The following is a 21,075-nucleotide window of genomic DNA, read 5'->3' on the forward strand; positions in this document are numbered from 1 at the left end:
CTCGAACTCATTCAAGTTTATCCCGCTTTACACCTTTAAACCAAGTTTCATCAAAATCGGACAAAAATTACTCAAGTTATCGCGTTCACAGACGTATATATATATATATAGCCTCTGGGGACATCAAAATGAAAAAGTAAATCGGTCCCGGGTCTAGGTCTTACTGTGCCACCTATGGTAATAGCTACTTCCCTATAGGGAAATTCGCTAAAACCGACAAGGTTGGAAATATTCAAGAAAATTGTCCATCCTTTTCAGGCAGGATTTAAACTATATGAAGATTCTTTCAAGACGGGATATAGTAATGCTGAAAAAAAAAAAATATATATATTCCATAGAATAATTTATTACACTTCTTGTCTTTATATTTCAAATTTATTCTTTAAAATAAAGTTTGATGTTTTTTATTAAGGTTTTGATAAGATTTAGCTTATGAACTTGAGAATTTTGTAAGCATTTCATACGCTTTCATAATGAAGTCCCGACCTGAATATTAAATCCTGTTCACCACTTGTGGTTTAACTAGACAGTATTAAACTGAACCAATATCTGTTACTATAAAATCCGATAACAAGCAAGACACGAGCAAACCGTCTCCCTAACAATAAGAAGTCCAACAGAGTAATCAGAAGGCAACCATATATGTTATTTAAATATTTATATTTATTTACAGACATAAAACTAATCATATATAAAAATTAAAGCTTAAAGTTTTACCATTGAGTGGTTACAATGTGGTAACAATTGGGAGGAGATCATTCTTTGTAAGTCTAGACTAATTTCATGTTACTTTGCGAACGTACATATGAAGTGTACGCTCGTGCTACTAACATTGCATTGCACTTATTTTGTACAGTATGAGATGGCAGAGCTAAACTTTTATACTAACATACAAAACAGAACAACTTTTAAAAATCAAATTCACCTTCATGTGCTTACTAGTCTTGTTGTTGATTTTTGCAAAGTTTCTGGATAAAAGAAAGCAATGAAAAGACATTGCCATCATATACCAACATCACAATTTACAAATACAACAGGATTAATATGGTGCACTTAAAAAAAATGTCAGAAGTCTGATTTAGTTAGGACTGCTGAACTAGGAAGTTTTTAACGTTTTAACAGTATTTCTTATAGGCAACCTACTATTAGTGTGGGATTGAGGCCCCCTGCACTTTTCCCACTGCAATACTGGTTTGCAAAACACTCACTTCTACTACACACTTTGGGTTGTGGGTGGTATATTAATATGACAGCAACATAAAATATGGATCTAAGAAATAATCAAACAAAATGTAACAAATAGTCACTTAATTCAGTTTTAGAAGAAAAATTGTGAGGGCTTTTCCTTTTTTTTAATTTTTTATCCAAGAGATTCTTTCAAATTCAAACGCAAGAATAGACCACAATCGCATTATGTTTGATACTGAACACTATGATGATTGCCCAACACTTTAGGCAGGTAAATGCCCTTTGTCATTGTGTTTGTATGGCGTGAATAAATTGAATTTAATCGAAACAATATAAGGCCTAAACATATTTTAAAGGGTGAGTAAAAAGAGTTTTTTTCCATCACCCATAAATTATAAGTTTAAAAAAATGTGTGCAGTCCAGACCAATCGGTTACTTTTTTATATGTGAAAAAACAATTTCTTCATAAAAGTTCTCATCAATACAGAGCATTTAAATGACCATACAATGTGTGTGTGTACTCAGAAGACAGATTCAGCTGAGCGTGAGAGGTGGATGGGGTGTGATGGACTTCTAGCCAGACGCTTCTTTGGTAGCTTCTCCAATGTTTTGAGCAGTCTGATGAAATCTGGCCTCTCATTAGGCTGATAAGACCAGCACAGCATCAGGATGTCCTATATACAAATATGTGTCAAAATAAAATCTTCTTTTCATGAACATTTATATTGCACACACAGACAGTTGCAGTGAAGCTGTGATTGAGGAAGTTATCTCAAGTGTTGCTACAGCTAAGGGGGGGGGGGAGTTAAGAGGTAACAGCATACATTTAATCGTGCTAAAACTAATAGGTATGAAGAATCTACATCAGGGCAGAATCTATTATAAGCCTACAGCGATAATGGCAGGGGTTTTGGGAACTGAAAAACAATCCAACTTCTGACTGCACTCTACAGTATACATTTACTTTGGCTAATTCAATTAAAAAAGTAATCTAAACAGGTTTTGATTACAATCTTTCTATATATATAATACGCTAAGCAGATTTTTGTGAACAGAACTCCTCCCTCATTTTTGGACCGATTTTGATGATTAAAGTGTCAAAAGAATGTCCCTGATCTGTAGTTTTGCCAAGTGTTTTTATTTCTTTGAAATCTTTATTAGTTCGGGCTGGATATTCCATCAAAGTTGGGGTTTCTCCCATAAGATTAACATGGGGGAATCTAAATATTTAATTGGAAACTTTGTCTCCACTAATTTAAGAAAATGACTGGGCGTAGAAACTTGGTAGGGATGTCCAAAGAAAGGGCTTGGTCTGTAGATGAGTTATCAAAAGAAAAACGAAGTAAATTCCCTTAGGGCTCCGTCCCAGAAGCCTTTAAAAGATCCCTCCACAGATTTGTTTACATTTTGGCCATGTGGATAATACTTTTTAATGAAACAGCTGTTAATTTTTAAATTGTATTTTAAACAACACACATTTATTGAGAGTTACCGTACTGAATTGTCCAAAGGAAGTATTTGCAATGTTATTTTCTTGAATTCTTAGATAGCCTTTGAATGTTAATAGACTAACGAAAAAAGGGTTGTGGATGTTTACTAGCGCTATTCAGCAACAAAAACAATTAAATTTATCTCTAAAAAATATATTCTTAAAGTGCACTAAGCAGCAGCCTAAAAAATACTATTCAACTTCCTCATATAGCTACAAAATGCTCAAACTCGCATTGTGACATTTATGCTTCGGCTTATATTTCTCCAACAGTTATTCATCTGCAGAAGAAGTTCAGTGTGCTGTTATCGTGTCTAATAACATCCAAACAAAAAAACCTTGCCTAAAATGGTACCTATCTTGACAAATTATTTGCAGTGGCCAATATTACGGACCGTGGCGCAATGGGTTGGTAACATTATTGAAAGTAACACGATATTTTGGCTGTAAGAGGAAATGCCGCATTGCTATTTCATTTGCATTATTTGTTGCCAATGAAGCCACACGACCATATAAACTAGGAGGCCCCTAACCGTCGATTTCAACGAGTTTCACATAGTAAGAATATATAATACTTTACTTCAGTCTACAGTCAACCCTTTATCATATCTAGTAATGGTCCTTACCTTAACATCCCTTGAGGCCTGTAGGTTAGCTAGGGGTTGTTTGACTCCTTTCCCCACCTGCCAAATGATAGTTTCTGGTGGTTGGCCTTTGAATGGCCATTCCCCACATAGTAGTTCATACCAAACAGTCCTGAAAAAATATTCAAATCACTCAAGTCTGCTTAAATAATACTGTGGTACTTTATAATTTAAATTAGCTTATTAAAAGACTAGGGTGCGTTGCTACATAGACAAATGAAATAGAATAAATATAGACCGTCAGCTGTGTTGCGGTTAGCATAAGTTCTGGCGTCCACCACTAGGTTTGCCGTGTAGTTACGGCGCACACCGCTGCAGTGTCTGCTGGTCACATACGGCTCCTGCGCTCCACCCCTGCAGCGGTGTGTGCCGGAACCTTCCTTTGACAGTCTATATTTATTCTATTTGTCTATGGTTGCTATCAAACTAAACAGCCTATAAATCTATCTAATCTACATTACAAATGTATTTTAAACAGCACTAAAGTACAATAATAATAGTCATAGTCATAGTCATAGTCATATAATCTTTATTCAGCAGTACAACATGTTGCACCAGAATGGCGTTATACAATTAAATTATATTGTTAGAACTAACCATAACTTATATAAAAAGGCTAAACAAAAATACAAATCTTATAACTTACAATTTACAACACATTCAACCAAAAAAATTCATCTAGGGAATAAATGGGCTTGGATAACATAAAAGTTTTTAGCTGTTTTTTAAATTTATTTTTGTCTGTTATTTGTAAAATATTATCTGGTAGATGGTTATAAAATTTAATCCCAGCATATGACGGTTTATTTTCAAAGAATTTTAAGTTGTGATTTGAAAAACTGATTTTGTGTCTGTGCCTTGTCCCATAGCTGTGGCATGAACCCAAGGTCTCAAATTTTGGTAAATTATTCTTTACAAACAAGATCAAATCAAAGATATATTGGGCAAAAACAGTAAGAATACCAAGTTTTGAAAATTGTTCTTTAATTGAGGTTCTCCAATCTTGAATGTTTAACATGATACGAAGTGCTTCTTTTTGATATAATAATATTTGTTCCAAATTTTCATGAGAGGTTGCACCATATAAAATTATGCCAAAGGAGATGTGGGAGTGAATAAAAGCAAAGTAAATTATTTTTAATGTTTGGCAATACACTAATATACATGATTTAATAAAAAAGCCCCACATTCTCTATATCCACTAATATTTATACATTCCTTACCCCATTTTAGCGAATTTCCCATACAGTATACTCCCTCCTATCCGGACTCCTCAGGACTGAGGCCAGTCCGGATTACGGATTTTCCGGTTACACCGACGTACCCAAAAACTCGTTAAAACAGACCGTTTACTGTGATATTCGACTTAAATTTCGGATAGCATTGTATTTAGACATGTGATCACTGGTCTCAAATCTTTCCCACGAGAACAGTCGTTTCAGTACCACCCACTTCCTGCCGATCTAGTCCGGTTAAACCAATGTGCTGATAAAAGTTGTCCGGTTAAAGAGAAGTTATTTCCGCCGAGTGTAGTCCGGTTAAAAGGTATCCAGATAAGAGGGAATCTGCTGTATAGGGAATAAGCTATTACCGTAGTACTCATCGTAAGACCTGGGACCGATTAGTTTTGAAGTCCCTAGATGCCAAAAACAACATCCATTCAAATTCATATATATACATAGGTATGTGTCTGTTAGCACGATAACTCGAGCAAAAATGATCCGATTTTGATGAAATTTGGTATAAACGTGTAAACCTACAATTATTCAAACGGGTTTGCAAACCAGCACGATCGGACTATGGGAACGGAGGTTTATGGGGTAAAAATTTGTTTTTCCCATTTTCACCATAAATACTTAAAATTTTGCAATTTCTTTCCAAACCATTTTGTAGAGTTTGAAAAAAAATATATTTACAGGGTTGTCAGCAGAATCTAGAAACAAAAATTCATACATTTTTCCCAGTTTTCCCGGCTAAAAAGCATGAAATTCCCCGTGACTAATATAGGCTACTTATGGCTGTTCCAAGACAAGTTGCTGTCTATAGTTAACCCTAAAAATTTAGATTCATACACCTTCTCTAATTCAGTTTAATTTAGAATGATGGTAGGTGACAGCATATTTTTATTATTTTGATAAGTTTTGAATTCAATGAAATTTGTTTTAGCAGAGTTTAGTACTAAACTATTATTTTGGAAAAACTGATCTAAAAGAGCCAGGTTTGAAAATGATGACAACTCAACCTCCTCAATAGAGTGCCCATTTATTTTAAGATTAGCGTCATCAGCATAAAGACATAAGCTATAATTATTATGTAATTTTGGCATGTCTTTTATGTAGCATGTGAATAACAAAGGTCCTAATTGAGCCTTTGTGATGACGTGAGGACACATGAACACTGGCTTTTGTTCAAAAAGACCATTGCACTCCAATGAAAATCAATCTTCACTATTGTTGCTACCATTGTTTTCTAAAACCATTGTTGCCATTGTTTATATTGTTGTTGCCGTTGTAAATTGAAATTGTTGTTTATTGTGTTATGTGTTTATTGTTGTGATCTCTTGGCTGGGGGCAAAAATGTTCCGAGGTGGAATGATACGTCGATTTGTCCTGTCGGCCGCGCGGATAATTTTTTTCTGCTAGGGGGAATTTTGTACTGAATTTGTTGTGATATACAACAAATATGAGTAGACGCGAAGACCTAGTCAGCTGATTAGACAATCGACGACAATACCCACAATGCACATGCACTACGAGTGGTAGGGATGAACCTCCAGCCGGGGAGCGGTCACTGCCAGGTTTCCTGTCTTATCCAAGGTTGTAGGTGAGCTTTACACCGGATGGTGCAAATCAATTCCATTCGCGGTGTTAGCTGGACAAATTTCTATTTTAATTAAATCGCAAAGCCTATATCCCGCAGGGATATAATTGCCGCGCAAAGTGAAAGTAAAATCAGTTTTGAGAAGGAAAAAGTCGCAAAATTTCTTTACCAGCTGGCACAAACCGCCATTGAAAATTTCACAAACTCTTCGATCTAACAATTCATTCGCGTTTTTTCGTAAAAAAGCTCACCTAATTCCGTAGTTCCTCCCTCCCCCCTTTTTGTTTTTGTGTCGGACGTCCAAAGTGTAAGTAATATATGTTAATTATTGTCTTACTGCCAGTTGTGTTTCCTGTCTTCTCCAAGGTTGTAGGTGAACTTTACACCAGGTCGTGCAAATCAATTCCATTCGCGGTGTTAGCTGGACAAATTTATATTTTCATTAAATTGTAAAGCCTATATCCCGCAGGGATATAATTGCCGCGCGAAGTGAAAGTAAAATCAGTTTTGAGAAGGGAAAGTCGCAAAATTTCTTTACCAGCTAGCACAAACCGCCATTGAAAATTTCACGAACTCGTCGATCAAACAATTCATTCGCGCTTTTTCATAAAAAGCTCACCTAATTCTGTAGTTCCTCCCTCCCCCCTTTTTGTTTTTGTGTCGGACGTCCAAACTGTAAGTAATATATGTTAATTATTGTCTTATTTATAATCTTTTCAGTGCACATAATAAAATAATGCACATGCAATTATTTTTCATGTTGTACTTTGTAATTTCCTGTTACATAAGCACATGTCTCCAGATTTGATATTTTGGTAAATTATTTCTATATCCATTTTTAGCTATTCAATCAGTATTAAATCGTAGATTGTGGTATTATTATACTTTAAGATTTAAATAAGTGAGCAGGGTTTTGTAGAGTATTTTAACGTAACTTACAAAGAATATTATTGTCATATAATTATTTGTAAACTCACTATTTTCACGTTTGTTGCACTATTCGATCAAATATATTTACTAAGAGCCATTGTTGTTTAAATTCGGGAAAATAGTTTTTTTAATTGAAAGTTGAGGTAGACGGCAGGTTTGAAGAGATGCGACAATGTTAAATGAGGTCGTGTGTGTTTTACGATAGATGAACCGCCATAGTACTCTGTAGCTATTAATAATAAATAATCTTTAACCATGTTTTACTGCGTTACAAACAGTTATACTGTGTAACCAAGTTGGACTATGAGACACGATCTTCACTTTACATTCATTGGCCAACGAGAAGGATTAATGAGTACTGGTCATCTCAATATTAAATTAAATTTCACACTCACTATCATTGTAGTATTCAAATTGTAACCGCGTCAAATACTTCTCTTACCAAAGGGTTGTTTCCACATTTTTTGTTAAATGTATCAATGGCCATTGCACTCAAGTTCTGAACAATAACACCAATGTTTTGAAACATTTGTTCAATTCATTACAGTTTAAAGACATTGTAGGAAAAAATTGTATCTTGTTCTGTTGATAAAAGTTTTGTACAATAAACCGAATTGTTATATATTTTCAGAATTGTCAATAACCTTGGTATTTCACTCTTGGTATTATACAATTTCATTCAATAGATTTTGGTAACTATAGTAAGTAAGAAGCCACTACAAAAGATTCACATTGAGGTGCAACACTAAAATTAGTGTGGTAGTGCGCAAAGTAGAGTCAGTGTATATTTAAGATTGTTTTCAGCTCTGGAAAAACTTCAGACAGTATCAGGGACGTCCCCTAAGGATCTCTGGGAATAATTTTATTCTACAGGGCCCACTCAAATTTTTATTAACACCAAGCTTCCATTGCCAACGCTCTGTTGTCTATTTTTTTCACTTTGTTCTTCCAACTCAGGGGCAACCAAGATTTTTAAAGAAACAATCATAAAAGTCATTTGAGAACATTGCAAAGAGAGTAGTATATATTTGAATATATTTATGTTTAAATATATAGGTCAGAGTATTTTCTTCTTTTTCTTTACAATAACACATTGTGGTTTCTTTACTTCCACTTGTTGCTCACCTATTCTTACAACTTTTGAGACTGTCATATCAATATCTGTATGCATAGTAGAGTATTAATTATTATTGTTAGCTCCTCCCCTACTTCCAACTGGGTCTCTTTGAAGATGCGAGGCATACACTTCCTATCAATAATGGCTGTGCCTACTGCATGAATATCTTTGTCAATCAGCTTGGTGTACAAAAGATGCGACGAGTACCAATTATCTAAGTAAACGGTATGGCCAATTCCAAAAAATGGTTCCATAAGATCCAATACTACCGATTCGCTTGCCAAAAGGTCATCCTTTTTGTCATCACCGACATATATTTTGAAGACAAAACAATAACCTGATGATGATTCGCAGACTTTGTATACTTTGACCCCAAACCTAGCCCTTTTTGTTGGTTAAACTGTATTATACTTAGCCGTGCTCTCAATTTTAGAAGACTTTCATCAAGCGCAAGGTTTTGTGTAGGAAACGACAGTGTGTAGGAACTTTGTTTCCAGATATCTTATGATAGGCCTAATCTTTACTAGCTTGTCGGACCCATCAGTAGCTTCAAATTCTTCATCATGGAAGTGTAAGAATCTAGATATTGATTTAAATCTTTCAAAGGACATAGTCTCTGTATAAATCTTTGTTTCTATAATTTTTCGTATTTCTTTAGGTCTGGTTTTTTTACTTGGCCCATGTTTATATATACAGTAAATCAAAGTACGCTTTCAACTCATCAACTGTTACTTCATTCCATTTGTCATCTGATTTTAGTTTTTTCCTTCTAGGGTCATTTAGTGTTTTTCTTGCGTAGTCATTGGTTTCAGTGCATATTGTCTCCCAAAACTCATTGCCCAAAAATTCAAGAAAACAATCTAACTCACTAGGATTATTTCCTAGTCCACACAGTGTATGTGAATTTACACCAGGCACCCCACGAAATCTAATCTGTTTGGGTTCATTAGGCTCATCTAACCAAGGCCAGAGTCACTATCAACAAACTTTTTTGGTTTAGATTTATTTTTTGTAGCTGTTTTACTTGTATTTTTACTTTTCTTGGTGTTTACTACTTTTTTAGTAGGTTTCTTTTGCTTATTTAGTCTCTTTCGGCCTACATTTTTTTTAGTGTTCAAATTCATACTGGTGTTCGAGGTAATAGACCTGTCAACTAAATCAATAACTGTACTCGAGGTACTAGTCCTAACAACAAAATCTGGATCAGGCATAGGCCTACTATCAACCTCCATTGGAGTTGGGCTGTTTCTAACCTCAACAGGAAACTCAATAGACTCTGGAAAATCATAATCCACAGTAGTAGGCAATTCTGGCAAATTGTCAAATGGGCTAGGCATACAAGATATACTAAAATTACCTTCCCTGTCTTCACTATCCGATGGTAGTACAATCTCGTCATCTTCACTCTCATTCGGCGACGGCACAAACAAATCATCAAAAGTAAAATAATGATCCTTAGGTTTTGCAATTATTTCGTCAGTACTTTCATTGCTGTCACTGTCCAAATCACTTTCACTTCCACTTTCCAATAGAAAACCATCTACTTCAGAATCACGTAAGTTCTTAAGGGTAATTTTTCTAGGATATAAACAAACACAGAACAGAACAGACGACTTGCAAGTTACCGCATAGCAACAACAGCTGCCAACTCACAACAAAACGTCAACAAACAATTACGTAATATGCAGGTTAGGCAACTAAACATTATACAGCTGTGAATACCGGGTACATAGATACCGGGAGAATGCATGCCGATGATATCTGTCAGATATTTCTAGAACTACGTGAACAAATCAAAGTTGAGTATATATGATGATGATATCAATCTTAAAACTTCGGGTAATTCAATTGCTGAGATTAAAACGTCTACTGAATTGGAGCTCAAAAATATTGAACAATTCTTAACAAACAAAAATTTAACACTAAATACAAACAAGAGAAATGTTGTTCTCTTTCATACAAATAAGATAAAAGAAGATCAGAAAAACAAACCCAATTTTTTGAAGAAATTAAAATCATTCTTAATTAATCCGGCTCCTTAGAGTATAGACGAGTTTCTAAATCAAAAATGAATTTCTTTTAGATTAAATTGTAGGTATTTAACCAATTTAATCTAAATCAAAAATGAATTTCTTTTAGATTAAATTGTATAACCAATTTAGTATGCTTTGACACTATTCATGTAGGTATGTTAAATTTATAAAGTGAATAAAGCTAATTTTATTTGATGATGTCTCCGCGATCGCGCAAGATGTTAACTATTCCTTCACGGTCACATGAGATGTTCACAATTCCGCCGTGATCGTAGGAGACAAAGATGATATCTCCGCGATCGCGCAAGATGTTAACTATTCCTTCACGGTCACATGAGACGTTCACAATTCCGCCGTGATCGTAGGAGACAAAGATGATGTCTCCACGATCGCGCAAGATGTTAACTATTCCTTCACGGTCACATGAGACGTTCACAATTCCACCGTGATCGTAGGAGACAAAGATGATGTCTCCGCGATCGCGCAAGATGTTAACTATTCCTTCACGGTCACATGAGACGTTCACAATTCCGCCGTGATCGTAGGAGACAAAGATGATGTCTCCGCTATCGCGCAACATGTTAACTATTCCTCCACGGCCACATGAGACGTTCATGATTTCACCGCAATGGCTCTTGTGCAAGTTGTTAAATATTTCTCCGCAGCATAGGAGACATTCACAATTTCATCGCGATCACTGAAGACGAACATGACGTCTCTGTAATCGCGCATAATGTTCACGATCCCTCCGGGGCAGATGTCTACGATTTTTCTGTGACCTTAGAAGACGTTTACGATTCGGCCGCGATAACAGATTTTGTATAAACCGATTATAGTATATCGATAATCAATATACGATTTTAAATTAATTATTTCTAAAACTTGGTGATTTTGATCTGATGCCCGACTCAACCGGAATGAAATGAAAAATGTCTGGCCCCAACCTAAGACCCCTAATATTATTATTTGAAAAAATAATAGACTTATTTAGTAGCTAGTATCCTATTTTTTTGCTGATCGGATGCTTGGAAATAAAAGGTCAATTCATCGTGTTGAAACAATATAATGTGTATTTCTAAACCTTTAAGTCTCAACCTAAATATCAAGGCGCCTAATAGTTACAGACAAAATCCAAACAAGTTTTTAATTTAGAATTCTCGATGTTATTTTTATGGTAAATAAGTAAACTGTTGTACAGTAGAGCTAATCCGACCTCTGATGGTCCGACTCCTCGCTGGGTCCGACCGTGCCCCCAACACAATAGGCTTCCGCTAACATAACCTCATTGTCCAAGAAAAATACCCAGAAAACTTTATAAATTGTTTTTTTCTTTAGTCTAATGTGTTGAAATTCGTTGTATTTTTAACCATGTCTGCCCATTATTAATATTAAGTAGGCTCCCACATTATTTTGTTTGCAAAATCACAGTTCATTTGACAAAAATAAAATGGAAGCAAAACAATGGAATGCCGTTCAAATCTTCAAGGTCAAGCTATCCGTTTGCACTGACAATCGTCTGCTCCTTAGACCTACACACGACACATCTCTCTGCTCTGCGCTTGCTATGTCACAACATTTTGTGATTGGGTATTTGGTAATCATGGCAACTTGTTGAATGGGTGGATGAAGAGAATCTTAAGAAAGAATAGAAGAACAAAGAGAAAGAATAAGCGATGTTTGTATGTCATTGTTATCTTTATTGGTGTATTTTACGACTGTTGTTATATTATAAGTAGGCTAATATTATTTTATACTTTTTTTATGCGATATGTAATGTTTTTATCGACATTCTTCTGTCCTGAAACAGCGTAGCAGCGGCCTATGACTGTAACTTACTAGACTTTCTAATGTTCTGTTCTTTATTTTGCTGCACAATGTTTGTTTGAGTAAAAGTTTGAAAAAGCTGTGATTTTAAACGTTACAGTTCTTATTACTGAACCAAGGGTAATGACATAACATAATTATCATGATTGCGCAATAGCCTACTAATTGTATTTTTATGATGTAATATGCAAATTATTACATTAACGTCCATTTAGTTTATGAGTTGGAAATAACTGTTTTATGTCATGCTGGATTAACAGTGGTTATCAGGTATCCGTGGTCTGTTCAAAACACAGTTTTATTACGTTTTTATGTCAATAAACGCGTTCTTCTGATAATCCGACCTTTTTGCTGTTCCGACCATGCTCCCGGTCCCATAGGTGACAGATTAGCAAGGTTCTACTGTAGTATGAATACTGCAGTACTGCAGTACTGTAGTAGGTTGTACTGTAGTACTGTAGTTTATGAACATATTTTGATCAAATTTGGAAAACACATTTATTTATTACTTAACTAACTAATAACATAAAAAAAAACACTTTTACCCTCCCTGTTGCAGCAAACCTAAGTACAGTACTTATTAAACTAATTCTATTTAAAGGGAATAAATGTGATATCTTAATCTAAACATCTGCAGGTTTGCTGCGGCGGGGGTATTTATGTTTAAATATTTAATAGAGGAGAATTTAAACGTTGTTTCTGTGGAAACAGTGTGGCACTATTTCAAATCATGACTAATACAGAATATTGAAACCTACAAAAAAGTTGGTGAAAGTAAACATCTGCTTTTTATACTAGCAGTTACCTGGCGCGCGATGCTTCGCTAACAACTGTTATTTTAAATGGTAATTAGTTCTTTACGATAAATAATAAAAATGTATACCGTACCAAAAACAAAAATATAATTTTTATTTTACCCTAATTGCCGGTGGATAAACAATGATTTTTGTTTTTCATTAGGTGTGTAAATATATAAGTTTTTAGGCGCACCTACCACCAATAATTGCCGGTGGATAAACAATGTTTTTTTGTTTTTCATTAGGTGTGTAAATATATAAGTTTTTAGGCGCACCTACCACCAAGTGTGAAAACCATGCATTTTCTAAATTTAAACCGGTGATAGTCAGGGATCGCCTTTTTGCCTTATAATGGTGATTGCGAAAGCAAGACGCAAAGGAAATTGTAGTCGCTTGAATTCAAAGGGTTATTCGGATGAAATCACCGGTATTCTAGGGATTAAGACTATTTCTCCATTAAACTTACCACTGATGATTGTTGCTTCGATCAAGTTTGGTGTCATTTTTTTAATTGTCAGTCTAGTTCCGTTGCACAGCTTGGGTGGATTTAAGTTTCACATTAGTATTATTGGAGTTCCTTCTTATAATGACAGTAATGTGGTGGGTTAATGAAAAATTGGGAGGCATTTTAATACCTGAGATATCACACATGATTATTATTCACTTAATAATTTATGTTAGATTGTGTGGGCATAGAACAAAAGATAAAAATATTAAGCATTGCCATCCCTTTTATTAGGGGTGTGCGATGCATAAAAAATGCATCGAAATTTCAATTCGATTTGATTCAGTGGTGGTCAAAAAACGATTTGATTCATGAGGGAGTCAGTATCCATATACGAAAAACGCCTGCAGAAAGTCAATGCAATACCCGCAATACAGGAGCGCGTTGCTGTTGCGTTTCCTTTACGAAGGCGTTCTTATTCAATAAATTCTTTGCATGTAAATATTGCTTAAATTGTTTTATAATTTTTTGTTTTTACATTGCAAATGATGAGAGGTTTTGTTTTTTGTCTTGATGTAAGCAGTGTGAGACATCTTTTACTACTGTAACCCTAGCCAAAACAAGATAGGCTTCTCCAAAATCATTCTAAAAATAAGTCTGAAAAATTGTTACTTAATACTTAACTAGTATTCGGCATCAGCAAGTAAGTCAACAAAGAGGTTAGGCCTAAATGTTTTATAATTATATGAAAGTTATCATCAGTAAAATTTTTTTTCTTAAGTTAGATGGGGTTTCAAAAAAGATTAACAACACAAATTACAATGAATTAATTTATTTGAAAATTATCTGTTTCTTGTTTTAAAATAAAACTAAATCTTTAGATGAAGAATTCCATTTTATGAACTACAAGTTAGTTTGTTTACAATAAGTTTGTTTACAAAAACAATATGATAATAATTAACAACTATATGACTTTATAGTCATATGTCATCTCCCTTCTTCACTTATAAGTCAAGTCTTTTGGGAGGATTTACTCTTCGTGATGACTTTCTACTATCTACGTCTTTAACTACATTTTCAGCTTTACTTCCGTTCACTTTACTTGCTCTTGCCGGTTCTTCAACGTCATAAAATCGTTTCTTCAAAAACCAACAGTTCCTTCGATAAATATTCCCATCTAAAGTTTCTATAAGGTATGATAAGTAGTCTTAAGTTTAATATTGTGTTTTTATAACTGACTCCATTCTGTACAAAATGTGCAATATGAATAAAGTTATTTTGATTGATTGATTGATTGATCTTGGCTCCGGACCTTTTCTTACGACTGTAGCCGGCTGCCAGTCTCTGTGTTCTTTTCTATACAGTACTTTTTCTCCTTCTTCAAATTTTAAGTTGTTCTTTTTTGTTCTGTTGCTGTATTGTCTGGATTTTCCCCGAATATTTTGCAATTCATTGTGAACATTTTGAATTATTTTAGGTTGCAGAATTTTATCTGTGCTATGGAGCAGTGTCCTTGTTCTGCGCCCCATTAATCTTTGAGCTGGAGATCCAAGATTTTTCCGGGGTATATTTCTTTGATGAAGTAGGGCTGGATATACATCCGTCTTCTCTTCTAGACATTTCTTTAGAATGAGTTTTGCCTCTTGAACATACCGTTCGGCTAATCCATTTGATCTTGCAAACAAAGGACTGAAACCCTTTTATTGAATTGCCACTCTTTTTCAAAATTTTTGAACTCGAATGAATTGAACTGAGTACTTCCATCTGATAATAACGTTTCAGGAATTCCATGTACTGAAAACAACTTTTTGAGTTCAGTAATAACATTTGAAGATGTTGTAGATTTTAACTCAATGTCATAACAACCAGAGTAGGAATCCGCAACAACAAGATAATCTTTACCGGATAGGTGACAAATGTCAGTTCCTATTTCCATCCACGGTCTAGTAGGTACTTCTTGCTGTAATAATTTTTCCTCGTTATTATCTTTTTGGAGCTTTGAGCATACTTTGCAGTTCAAAACATAATTTTTGATTTTGTTTGTCATGTTGGCCAGAACACGTATTCTCGAGCAAAATTTAGTGAGTCTTGTATTCCTTTGTGTCCTAGGTGGATCTGTTTTAGTGTAAGTGGACGAAGATGCATGGGAAGCAATATTTTTTCCCCTTTAAAAATTATATTTTCATGAACAGCTAGTTCATCCCGATAATTCCAATACTTGTGTAGCTCTTCTGGCAATTCAGTTTTTTCTTCAGGCCAACCACTTAAAGAATGATGTACTTAAGTTTGGAGAGTTCAGCTTCTTTTTCTGTGAGATGTTGAGCCTCCTTAAGTTTTTCTTTTGGCATATTACCAAGTCTACTGCAAAAGAAAGTTCTTCTTCAGGGGTAGCCTGATTTATGCAGTCTCTACTCAGTGTGTCCGCAATATATAGTTCTGTTCCTTTCTTATAAACAATTCTTGGATTGTAGGGTATTATCTCCATAACGATACGCTTAACTCTTGGAGGAGTGTCATGCAAGGGTTTTTTAAAGATCGATTCAAGAGGCTTATGGTCAGTTTCAACTACTAGACCTTGTGATCCCCATACAAATTCGTGAAACTTCTTACATGCAACTGAAATTGCTAGAGCCTCTTTCTTTAACTGGCTGTAACTTTGCTGTGTTTTAGTTAGAGATTTGGAAGAATATGCTACTGGCTGATTTTCCTGTAGGAGCACTGATGCAACAGAATGTGAGCTTGCATCAACTGATAATGTTATGGGAAGTTTTGGGTCAAAGTAACGGAGCAAAGGAGGTGACGTAAGAGCTTCATTTAGCTTTTTGTATGCTGTATTTTGATCAAAATCCCAAACCCAGGCTATTCCTTTGTTCAGTAGTTTGCGCAAAGGCTCTGTCAACTTTGAAAAGTTATTAATGAATTTACCCAAGTAAGTTACCATGCCAAGATATCACTGTAGCTCGGCTACATTTGCGGAAGAAATCAATAATTACTTTATCGCAGTGCAAAGTCATGGCCAAGGTCACAGCGGTCCACTCCCTCCCCCGCCCCTTGCGTTGCAAGTCCAACCTCACTCCTTCTTTATAGCCCCCACTACTGTCACTGAAGTTCTTTCTACATTAAATAATTTAAAAAACAAAAAGTCCACAGGGTTTGATCAAATATCCGTTCAAGTTGTAAAAACTGTTGCCGAAAGTATTGCTCCCATTTTGGTTCATTTAATTAATTTAAGCTTTTCGACCGGGATTTTTCCAGAAAAACTCAAACAAAGCATAATTGTTCCGATTTATAAAAAAAATTCTTCGTTAAAATTAGATAATCTAAGACCTATTAGTTTGCTCTCTGTTTTTTCTAAAGTTATTGAAAAGTTGATGAAAAACAGACTTATTAAATACTTAGACAATTTAAAATTTTTCAGCAATTTTCAATTTGGATTCAGAAAGGGAAAATCAACCGAGGACACATTAATTAACGTAACAGAAAAAATGTATAGCAGTTTCAACAGCAAAAATAAATCTACAGGCTTATTTATTGATTTCAAAAAAGCTTTTGACTTAGTAGACCATAATAGTTTGTTATCTAAACTCAATGCAGCAGGCGCAAGAGGAACCGCGCTGAGTTGGTTCAGCAGTTTTTTGTCCAATAGAATACAACAAACCAAGATCCTAAACCGATTAAGCTCGCCGCTACATTTATTTTAAACTTATTTTAAACACACTGCATGTATTGTATACACATTGCACCTGTTTTCATGTTTGCTCTAGTCTTTGCATACCTATGTTTTTTATAAACTTCAGTATTTTATTTTTAAGATGACTGTGATACTTTTTGCATGTACTCTGCACTTGTTTATATTTTATTGTCTATATTTATTTAGCCTTATTGCCTGTAAACTTTAGGCTACTATTATGACGTTCATCCATTGCATGTGTTGTACATAGCGTTAACGATGAATAAAAATTCTTGATTCTTGATTCTTGATACATGTAAAGACAGGAGTCCCCCAGGGATCGGTGACATCTGACACCCTTTTCCTTATCTTTATCAACGATCTTCTCACACTTCCTTTTCATGGACAAATCTGTGCATTTGCCGATGACGTCGCCCTCTTTTATTCCGAAAAGAATAGTGATTTAACTTTCAACAAAATTAAAGATGACTTAATTTTGCTTAGTAACTGGTGTGCAGCAAACAAAATGCAAGTCAATGTTGAAAAAACCAAATACATAAACTTTAATTTAGTACATAGTTTTAACTTTATAAATTATCTCGTTTTCCACACTTTTGGCTGTTCCTTTAATTCTTGTAAATGTAAAAAAATTGAAAAGGTTAACAATTTTCGCTATCTTGGGGTCATTTTAGACGAAAATTTAAATTGGCATAAACATGTGACAAACCTGCATTCAAAAATTAAATTCTCCATAAGAAGCTTTTATTTTTTTTAAAATATTTGCAGTATATTTTTATTGCGAACCCTTTACTTTAATTGATTCAAGATTACAGTACGCCATCCAGTGTTAGGGGGGGGGGGGGGTACCTATAAATGTCATATTGATAAATTAAGAGTCACACAAAATCATTTTATTAGATTAATTTCAAAATGCCAAATAAGAGAAAGTTCCTTTCCATTATTTTTTGAACTTAAAATACTTCCGATTCAACATTTATATATTTACAAGGTTTTACGGCTTTTTTATGTTCGAAGTGGAAATACAGGAACAAGTAACCTTTTGTACAATACTAGAAATCACAACCAAGGAATGTTCAGATTACCTAAAGTAAACAAATCGCTCTTCAGACATTCTTATCAGTACAACGGACCTAAATATTTCAATCAATTACCGGGAGATATCAGAAGTTGTTCATCCTTAAATTTGTTTTCTTTAAAATTGAAATATTGGCTTTTCAAAACTCCAGTCACTGATTTTTTAAATCAGGTTCTTAGTTAACAAAATATTTTTGTATGGCCTTTTCAATTTTATTTCAATTCCATCTGTTTTTTTCTTGCATATTTTGTTTGTGTTATTCATAATTAGTAATGAATGTATTTGGTTTAACGAACAAAGTTCTCAATATTATAAGGTAATTATTTGATTTTTGTTATAACAATAAAGAAGTTGTATTTATATTACTGTATATGTATAAGTTAATATAAGTGTTAAACGGCGCCACGGAGAGCGGCATGGTTATTAATCACTTCTTTCAACAAGGACTGGACTCATACAATTTTTTATTGCTTATAAATAACTGTGTTTTTTCTTTCATGTTGTCACAAATACTGGAGACGGTGACAACATAGTTCCAAGGTGAATTTGTTTTGTAATGTAAAAAAACTTGTATTTGGGGAATAAAGTCATTATTTCATTATTTCACTACAGGAGTAGGTTCAGTTACAGGTTTAATAACACCTAACTCTACCATGTAATCACGCTCAACATGTTCTCTTAATGCAAAAGGAATTCGCCTAGCTGGATAGATTTTTAGTGAAGGATTGTCAACTATATCAATGTCATATTCATAATTGTTCAAACATCCTATCCCATTAAATAGGTTTTCATCAAGATTGCTAGCGTGTAACTCATGTACCCTTTTAACAAATCCCAATGTCTGACATGAATCTCGACCTAAAATCGCTGGATAATTTCCATCAACTACAATAAAGTTGACTTTTTGTCGATGTTTGTTAATCGTTTCTACAGTTGCAGTACATTCACTGAGCACCGGTAGCTTGTTATTTGTGTATGAAATCAAATGTTTTATCTTAGAACCATTAATTTCTAAACTACTATTTAATGCAATAGTTTTACTTATTACATTACATTGAGGTCCTGTATCTAATTTGAAAAATACTTTTTGGTTCTTAGGAAGTATTAGTAGTTCAGTCCAATCTCCTGCTTTTTGTTTTCTTTCGTTAGATAAGGAACTAATTAATGTTACCTGGTCTGAGTGTTGAATCGAATATACTTCACTATGTTCATCGGAGTCCTCAGTTTTTAATGATTTCACTCGATTATTTGGTTTTGAGCGGTATACCTTAGAGAAGTGGCCAAGGATACCACAGTTAGAGCACTTCTTTTGGTAAGCAGGACAAGCTCGAGGGCCATGGCGATATCCACAGCGACTGCAAGTTAAGGTGTTATCCTCTTGTTTTTTGCTTAATGTTTTTTCCTCTTGCTTCTCACCTAAAGTTTCTTTTCCTTTAACTGCATAAACGTTGCAGCATTTCTTTTCAGACATTGTAGATAGCTGAAATTCTACTTCTTCAGAAGTCTTACAGATGTTTATTGTCTTTTCAAGCATTGATTCCGCAAACCAGCCTGTCTCGTAATAAGCTATCCTTCATTGTTCCGTACAAGCATTTATTTGCTTGGTCAGATGCTTTAGCTAAAAAATCATTAAAAGTTTCTCCTTTACCCTGATTTAGATTGTTGAAGACAAACCGTTCATACATGACATTTGATTTCTTTTCAAAATACGAATCAAATTTTGCAATTATATCATCCAAGCTAGTGGATTTTTCATCAATATCAAAAGACTCAAAGAGTTCAATTCCATCTTCTCCAAGTACTGTCATAAAAGTAGCTATCTGTTTTTCTGATGTTCTCTTCTTCAAATTGACAGCAGTAGTATACCACTGAAATTGTTTCCGCCATAGATTCCACTTCTTTGTCATTTCACTACTACTGGTAACTAACAGTGGCTTTGGTGGTTTTATGTTCATTGGTAAGTCTTGATTATTCATCTCTTCATTATCATAATCAATGTTGTCTGTATTATCCTCTCTGAATGGAGAACATTGTCTTTCTTTATTCTTATTCTTGGTTCTTCGTTTCGGCACCATGTTTCTTGTTTTAAAATAAAACTAAATCTTTAGATGAAAAATTCCATTTTATGAACTACAAGTTAGTTTGTTTACAAGCAAGTTTGTTTACAAAAACAATATAATAATAATTAACAACCATATGACTTTATAGTCATATATCATTATCTGAAACAGTTTTATGTTTTTGAATAAAGAAATATATTTTTTGTCTCTACTTCCTTGTTTCTCACTTGCATTCTGTCAGCAGGGGGTGGGGGAGAGTCTATGACCTTGAGTGCCCGGGTCTGGCTGGTGAGAGTGATTCATTGTTTTTTGTTTACATACACCCTTCCTTCCTAGAAAAAGACCCTGCTGTTCTAAAAACATTGACCTGTGTTGCTAAGGGGGGGGGAGTTTCAAGGTCGTACTCGAAATCTCGAGTACTCGCACATCTCTAATTTCTTTTAAATATGAATACTCATATGGTTAACATGGGAAACTCTAAAGCCACTGGGACGGAGCCCGAAAGGATTTTTGAGATAAAAATGCGTCTATATGTTAATCGGACACGTGAGCTATCAATTCACCAAATTTCAGCTCAATCCGACCAGTATTTTTCACGTTTACTTGTCTCAAACATCCATCCATACATCCAAACTTTCTCACTTGTAATATTAGTGGGATTTTTAAGAATTTCCAAAATGTTAACATCTTGAAGTGATCTATCAATCCCTAGAGTTAAAATTCATAAAACCTTATTTAAAATATATTCTGCTAGATTTGAGAGACGGGTGTAGAACAATTACCCAACTCAATCTTCCCCCAAATGCCAACATGCATGTTGAATTAAAAATTATCCCATGTTTGCTCGTAAAATAACCCATGATTTGTTCAAAGGAGCCAACTGAAAAATCAATCAGATTATTAACTGAATTTCTTCTCAACATTTTGTTCAAGAACAATCTTGAAAGTAGGATACATCAGTA

At 34.5% G+C, this 21,075-nt stretch overlaps 1 protein-coding gene across 2 annotated transcripts in view; it reads right to left on the minus strand.

Moving 5' to 3' along the window:
• Positions 1-1,492: 1,492 nt before the first annotated feature.
• Positions 1,493-21,075, minus strand: part of LOC128982900 (kinase suppressor of Ras 2) — a 149,311-nt gene continuing 129,728 nt past the window's right edge. For both annotated transcript variants that reach the window (XM_054401958.1, XM_054401957.1), the window contains exons 16-17: positions 3,304-3,433; positions 1,493-1,862 (exon numbers count right to left, since the gene is read on the minus strand). In XM_054401958.1, coding sequence (XP_054257933.1) covers positions 1,710-1,862; positions 3,304-3,433 — 283 coding nt within the window. In that variant the 3' untranslated portion in view covers positions 1,493-1,709. The remainder of the gene's footprint in view (positions 1,863-3,303; positions 3,434-21,075) is intronic.

This window comes from Macrosteles quadrilineatus, unplaced genomic scaffold (assembly GCF_028750875.1).
Source record: "Macrosteles quadrilineatus isolate MER2022 unplaced genomic scaffold, UCM_ALF_1.0 Scaffold_1__1_contigs__length_201487025, whole genome shotgun sequence".
NCBI classification, from domain to species: Eukaryota; Metazoa; Arthropoda; class Insecta; order Hemiptera; family Cicadellidae; genus Macrosteles; species Macrosteles quadrilineatus.